The sequence below is a fragment of the Drosophila sechellia genome, chromosome 3R (assembly GCF_004382195.2).
Source record: "Drosophila sechellia strain sech25 chromosome 3R, ASM438219v1, whole genome shotgun sequence".
Lineage (NCBI taxonomy): Eukaryota > Metazoa > Arthropoda > Insecta > Diptera > Drosophilidae > Drosophila > Drosophila sechellia.
Genome location: NC_045952.1, coordinates 6,562,552 through 6,570,143, shown reverse-complemented (window position 1 = coordinate 6,570,143; position 7,592 = coordinate 6,562,552). Strand labels below are relative to the sequence as shown.

The 7,592-nt window shown below is 40.5% G+C and overlaps 1 protein-coding gene across 1 annotated transcript; it reads left to right on the top strand.

The window, feature by feature from the left end:
- The first annotated feature begins 6,195 nt into the window (after window positions 1-6,195).
- LOC116801563 lies at window positions 6,196-6,831 on the top strand. Its single transcript, XM_032721961.1, has 3 exons — window positions 6,196-6,344; window positions 6,416-6,475; window positions 6,533-6,831. The coding sequence occupies exons 1-3, from the start codon at window positions 6,221-6,223 to the stop codon at window positions 6,742-6,744; spliced, it is 396 nt and encodes a 131-aa protein (XP_032577852.1). The 5' UTR covers window positions 6,196-6,220; the 3' UTR covers window positions 6,745-6,831.
- The last annotated feature ends 761 nt before the right edge of the window (window positions 6,832-7,592 follow it).

Here is a 7,592-nt window from a genome sequence, read left to right as displayed (position 1 = left end):
CCGAATATTTTTTAAGCAATATCACGATATCTATGTCTATTTTTGATGAGTTGAAATATGCAAATTAGTAAAATAAATAAATATCCATATATTTGCTTGACATTTTATAGCCAACAAAAAAGTCTTTGTAAAAGTTAAGCAATATAAACATTCTATAAAACAATCGAGTTACATATTACATTCCAGCATAGTTGTCCATGTTGCATTTTTAGGAAGCAGTCGGTTCAGTTCAGTTCAGTTGGATCGGTTCAGAACTGGTTTGCATCCCTGTTTAAATCATCGGCAGTGGCGCACACGATATGAATGGGAAATCTCGAGCCGCGTACGTGTGCACAACCAGGAGCAGAAGGAAAAGAAGCAGCAAAATTGGAAAGGAAATGTGATGCCGGGCGGCATTGTTGGTGCTCCAAGTGAAATGCTTTGGTGCTGCTGATGGTGGCGATGGCAATGGCAGTGGCGTTGTCGTTGGCGAACTGAAGATGCGGACGAGGTGGAGGTGCCTCCGACCCCGGAGGCCACGACTCCCTCATTCTGGGGCCTTTCCATTAAGCGGGATTATTTATTTTATTTCGTTATGCGCGGCAAACAGCTTGTGTAAAGGATTTAAGCTGCTGCTGAATGTGGCGAGCGGCACACAAGCCCGAGCCTTATTACCAATCCCAAACTGCCTTGTAATGAAATACACGAAAACTTAAAACCAACAAACCAGCGAGCAAAACAACAAAGGCGTCCCTGATATTAAATTCCAGCCGCACTTGCACTTGTTAGAGCCTGAAAGATTATAATTCTGCCACAAGGATACTCGCAGATAACTGGCAATGAAAGTGGGGTGCTCTGGAGGGAGGGGTCCTGTTGTGCCAGGACAATGCAGATAGGCGTTGGGGATAATAAAATATTATGCAACTGGGAGTGGGGACGAGGCTGGGCGGGCGGGCGTGCTTGGAGGCAGGAAAAAGGCGTCAAAGCGGAAATGGAAAACTTGAATGCAAAAGTGGAAAATGGTTACGTATGAATGGGGTCCTCTTCACTGAATTATGAGAGAGTGTGTGAGCTGAGGCAGAAAAGTCAATCCCCTCGAGGCAGTTCAAACTCTGACCTAATAATTGTAACTTGATTATTGGAAAAACGCATTTGGAAGATGCGCAACTTCTACAATTGTCTTCTAAACCCCTGATAATGGTTCAAAACTTATGGTCACTAGTTTGGCTTAAAATTAACGGAACCAAACGCAAATTGTAATTATATGTTGATTTTGTCAATGTTGTTTAAAATGATTTGTGAACTTCGATAGTGTTATATATTGATTTTGGTTGGCATACAAATTATAAGATGTAAAATAATAGGCTTGCCATTTCAATCCAAAAGTTATAAGTTTGGTATATTAATTGCCAACTAGAACTCCAGCTTAATTGTGACGAATACCTTCGTGAGTGAAGTTAAGCTTAAGCTTCAAATTAAAGGGCTTTCACAATTTTACCTGCATTATTTTCCTACAGAAATATTAATTAAAATGCTTGTTTGCCATTCGGAAACTTAATTTCGTTGCACTTTGTATTGGTGAGTATCTGTGTTTTCTCATTACGATTGCGGTTACTGAGAACTATCGGTTAATGGACCGCAATCCAAGCAGAAAATGGAGTGCAATACGCAAGATGTTCTTTGTTTATGACCAGGTTCCCGTTGGGGCTTTATAATTAATACTTACTCAAATTAACGGCGCAGGTGGAAATACTCGCAATTGTAATGGCAATGTGAAGCGGAGCGTTGCAGGCCATTACATTTTTGCCCAAGACCCACTCGAATTAACCAATAAAATATTTAAAAATTTTACGCAGCATAAAGAACTCTCCCTTATCCTCCTTGGCTGGTTTTCCCTTTTTTATTATTCTTATTATGCCTTTATTGTTATGAGCGAGAAGACAAAGGAACTGAAACCGAAACTGTAACTGTAACTGTAATGGCAAGTGTAACTGGAGTGGCTAGTGAGTGGCGAGTGGGTGGAAAACTGGGTGGCTGGAAAGGGTGTGGTGAGGTGGGCGATATGGTGGGGTTCAGCTGCGGTTCTGCTCGACTGCAGATCCTGCGGCTACCTGTGAAGTGTGTGCCATGCTCCACTTCTCACCTGCTTACCGCACCAACGGCAAAAGCAACGGCAGCAGGAAAAATCGAGGAAAGTGGGTTTCGCTAGGGAAAGGGTGCGGTCAACGCTCTGACCTGCTCGGACTTTCTCCTTATGGGGCTGTAACATGAGTTGAGCTTGATTTTTATGCGCGTGTAAACAGTTATAGCTTGGCCAGTTAATGTTTATGTGACCCTTCTAATGACCATCAAATGTGGTTAAGGGGGTGCGAAGACCACAGATTTTATATTGGGTTTTATGAATATTAAATATGGTTTTTGTACGGCATTGTTTTTGTTAGCAGTACGAAAACGTGTAATATTATACCAAATAGTTCATCTGCAAGATTCAGAAATTATATTAAGGACTCGGCATACTTAGGAATTCCCAAAATGGTGTATACTCTAAGGATAATACTTAGATGCCACTTAAATGATTGACAAATTTTTCATATTTAATAGATATTATTGCATTACATACATTTTTCGAAATATTAATCTAGCAATAAGTTTTTGAAAAGAGCAGTGAGACGTCTTTTAGGAAAATCTGTCAATTTGCTAAAATTCTTTCTTCATTTCCCAACCGGACACAGAGCAGATGCGCAAACAAAAACATAACAATTTCTAAATTACTCCAGCTTACACTTGCAGTGGCTTCATTTCCCATTCACCTTCACTTTACTGACTTTCCAGTGCTGAGCTGATCCATTCAGACGGACGCATCAAAAAGTGCCAACCCAAAGACAAAACCATAAAAATTAATTATTTCTTTTTGTTTGGCTAAGGCAAAGAGAAATGTGTCGGGCAGGGAAAGAAAGCAATCCAAGTGGGGAAAGGATGGCCAAGGATTGCGGCGCAGCGAGGACGACTGATACATGAGGAAATTGTGCTGAGTTCACCAAGCATTTCTTGTTTACATTTTCCACATTTTCTCCCGCTCGAAAGCACTCCCTCAAAATACACCGGAAAAAGTGAATGAATAATATGTTTATTTTTCTTAGATGCATTACTTTTCTTTCTAGTCTTAAAAGGCACTCAATGTTTAAGAATAAGCACGATGCTGGTAGATCTGTAAACCAATGACTGCTTTCATTTTAAAGTTATTAGTATTTAGTATTTATTAGTAAATTAGTTATTTAGCATTTCAAATATTTTGCTACACAATTTTTCTCTCTCTGGAGGAAGCCCCGCTTGGCGTTGGCCCTTTAGCTGGGTTCAGGCCAACCCAGCTGGTGGCCGCCGCTTCCGGGCAACTCGTGCATTTTTCACCAGGATAAGCAACAGTGGTGCAAGCGCAAAAAGTCGAGAACAGGACCGGCAGCAACGGCTAAAACAACAATGTGCATCGGACAGTGACAACGGATTTATGCTTAATTGCCAACGACATGGAGGCGTCTAAAACATCCCCTCCCTCGCCATGCCATTCCCATGGCCATGGTGCGGAGCTGCGGAGCGGCATGCTCCCCCGTCACTCGGTGGCCCCATTGATCTGCTTTGAATACGCCAATCTTGCGGACGCCTGCCTCGGACCGACTGGGAGTTAATAAAGTCGGACAGTTGTGTGGCAGCAGTTCGCACACTGTTTTTCAGGATCCGCAGCCACATGCTGCCCATGACGGCGTTGTTATTGCCAGCTGCCAATAACGTTAATTACGACCACGGCTGTTAATTAGGTTTTAAATGTGCAGACGACTAATTAACTCGAGGACGAGGACGCGGCATCCAAATGCAGACTGGCAGCCACGTCAAGGCCGATGAACGAGCTTGAACTCAAAATAAACGAGCTATCAATAACTAACAAGGTGCTAAGTACTTCACTGCCGATGCTCGCAGTTTGGAGAGCTCGTCGAGAGATTAATAGAACTCGATTTGGGATCTTTTGAATTCTATTAGTAAAACATAGTAAAACATGGTATGTGTTGAACAATGTCTACATCAACTTTTCAAGTGCTTGATGTAAAGTTAAAGCTTCGAAGGAAATAAAAAAATCTTCTTAGGTCATTTAGGGAAATGTAAGGGAAAATTGTCAGGAGGTTTTTGTGACAACCCTGAGGAAACGTTATCCCAGTTAAACACACATATACACAAAATGGTAACCAATTCTCGGGGAAACCGCAGAGGGTTTGCTCGACCTTCCACAAGGAAAAGGTTCAATCTCTTGATGATGATTACACCTTATATGCGCTGGAAAAACAAGTCACGCCAATAGCTGCAGACATCAACTAAACAAGGAGGTGTGCCTCGATTACAAAGTGGAATACCAAACATTTTTTCTTTGTATGCCTTTATTGAAAAATTGCTTCGCCCAAATCGATGCCGGCAGTGGATGCAAATGACTGAGACCAAAGGCGGGGAATGCTTGGAAAAAAGATAAAATTTTATGAAATCCGAATACGAGGGATCTAGCCTAGTGCGGTGCGGAAAATCCATTAGCTGGCATTGATTTTTCGGTTTGCTTTTCAATCAACTTAAATCCTTGCGCCTGCTGAGGCCGCTGCCGCTGGAAAATGCTGTTGACCCGTTTGACCATCAATCATGATCCGCAGTCTTTTGTGCGGAAGAGCAACAGCAGTGATATAATGAAAAGAAACAAAATAAATCATTTAAATTAATGCCAAATTGGACAATGCATAATGGCGGAATTTAAAAAAGCGTAAGAAATTATATACAGTACACATATTTGACAACCTTTCAATATCACTTGCCGATATTTTTATCGACGCACAAAAAGAAGGCCCACGGCCAGCACTTAAAGCCTTAAAAAGCTTTTAAAATAAAATTTACATTGCATCATTTCAGCCAACTCTCCAGAAAATTGCCAACGGCCACTGGTAGCTGAACTAAATAAAAGGCTGTGAAAAGGAAATATGCACATATTGGTCATTAATAAAAGTTTTTGCATATTGATACAAAAAGCAAATATTGATAAACAAAAAATGAATACGGCTTACATCTGGATGGGCATGGGGGCATGGGTGCGGGAAAACCGAAAGAGCCAAGTGGAACAGAGCTTACAAATAAATAAATAAAGCGTGTGTGAAAAGGCAACAATAAAACACATCCGACAGGTTCTACAAAAACAGAGATGTCCTCGTGACGTGAATAAATCCAGCCAGGATGTCACGACGAGCATATTTATTCGCTTCCAAGGAATTCAAGCTTGCCTCGGGAGATTTCTCAGGAGTTTCAAGTCACAAAGCAGTCTCATTTGACCCCATATGTCAACTGAGCACACCACTGGCGCATATAACTGAATATAATGTATTACATCCATCCGAAGACAACACTCCTTGTGCCACTGCATCCCTTTTGCAGTGAGCGTGGTAAAAGCGGTTGCGATTTCAAGTCAATTGCGTCGTTATTTATCAGTCACCATGATTGTAGTATGGTCCTGTGTTCTCCGATGGGAGGCGAAAAATAACCAGCAATGTCAGAACATTGTGATGTTTTAAGCATTGTTCGATTGCATTGTTGTCTTTATTCGTATGAAATCTGATCGAGCTTTTCGTAATGTGTTACTCCGTTTTATTCGTGTGAAATGTTCTCGAATATAAAAAGCCGAAATAGTTTCTGGCTCATATGACCAATTAAATGGTTATTAAATCATGGCTTAGGCAATTTATTTTCGGCTTCATAATAGTTGGTCACGCTAAATCCATTTAATTTAAACAGCGAGAGCTCCCGCATATTAAATTGCCAGCACTTTTTGCATTGTCTACTTGATTTATATTTATTGGATATGTACTTTAATGGTCGCCAATTTCCGTTGTTCATTAAGGGCATTGTTGAAAAACAAACGGGATATTGTCCTGAATGGGGTTTGCGGTTGCTCTCTTATGACGGTGATTATGTCTTCTGTGTTCAATGTGCAAAGTCGTGAATTGCGTGCGGTAATTAATTGACTTTACTTTTTGCACAGGTAGTTCGCTTTGATAGTTAATTTTCTTACATGGCTTAAAGTTATTTAAAGTTTCATGCTTCAAGAGCAAAATTCGTTTGTTACGCTTTAAAAGGCAAATAAATTGAATGACATTTTTTTTAATTAAATTAAACAAGTTCGATTCATTGTTTGTCGTTCTCTATTGCTATAGAAGATGTCAAGATGGGGCGGTTGCTGTTTGTTCATCTGATTTTTTCTTCAATACTTTTAATTCAATTCCAAGCAAACTCAGAGGATAACCCAACAAAGAACGAAGAAAGAAGCTTAGATCGAAACAGAAAAGGAGGTAAATCTTACGTGTAGGAACTGAAAATATTACCAGCCCATTAAAAAAATACAAAATCTCATTCGGAATAGGAGGTCATAAGGCGGATGCCCCAGATGTTTCAAGGTTTCAACGATCATGTTCAACTGAAGGTAATCCTAATAATGGCGTAATTCTTCTCAGAAAATGCAAGCTTTAACCATTTTCAGAATGCAGGGAAAAAGAATTCAATGATATGCTCGACTCCATTCTGATCTCAGAAACAACTACGGAGGCTGAACCGGTAGAGGCTCCACCGAGGCAGGTTCCACAGAGACCAAAGCGACCCTACATGGTTCGACCCAGCAGTAACGGGCACTTTCTTCATGACGTTGTAACTTGGGTTGAAAGAACAAAGAGGGCCATATTTGGATTTGGATAACATTTCTGTATAGTTACTTTCAAGTGAAATAAAAAGTATTCACCAATAACTAAAATAGGCGCATCGAGGTGAAACCAATCCATTTAACTTAAAGATCTTTGGCTTTAGATTCGCTTGCTTGTCAATAAGCTTAAAAAGACTTAAAGATACTTCACAAAAAATAATATTTACGGTAATAAACTGTTTTCTTATGCTTAAATGCTATTTTTGAATTAATTTTATGTGCTGATAAGTTATGTTTTGTATAACACCCAAAATTAAGGAAACAAGAATTATCAAATATCATGTACAGCACTAATAAAAGCGTCATAAATATACAACAGCTTTAAATTCCTTAATTTATTTAAATTGCGTTAAATTGCGGTGCATTTCTGCATTTAATTAAAGCTGATAGGTGGTATGAGTGATGTGGCATGGAATTTATCTGCATAACTCATACGTCACGTTGGACGGCTGGCAGGAGGGATAATGTTGCTCCCTTTTGTGTGTGTCTGTTAGTTTGTCCCACGCTGTCCTTTGTTCGGCGGCATATGCGAAAGTGTTGGAGAGGCAGCTGCAGCTTAATGATTTTCACGCTTCTGCTGCACTTAAGTTGAAGTTTTCTCTATTTTTCGGCTTGCAAAGGGCGTTAATGGCAAACCGAGGCGACAACAGCTGGCTTACAGGACGTGATAGAGAGCTGAAGAAGGGGTTGAGTGCACACATGCTCATTTGGCTGGCGGGCAACAATTTCCAAGTCATTAGTCGCTGTCCCGTCTCCGCTAACTGGGAAAAACACACTGCAAACTAAATTACAAGGGCTGCCGAAAGTATTACACGAGATTACAGGAACGGTGGCAAAAAATGGT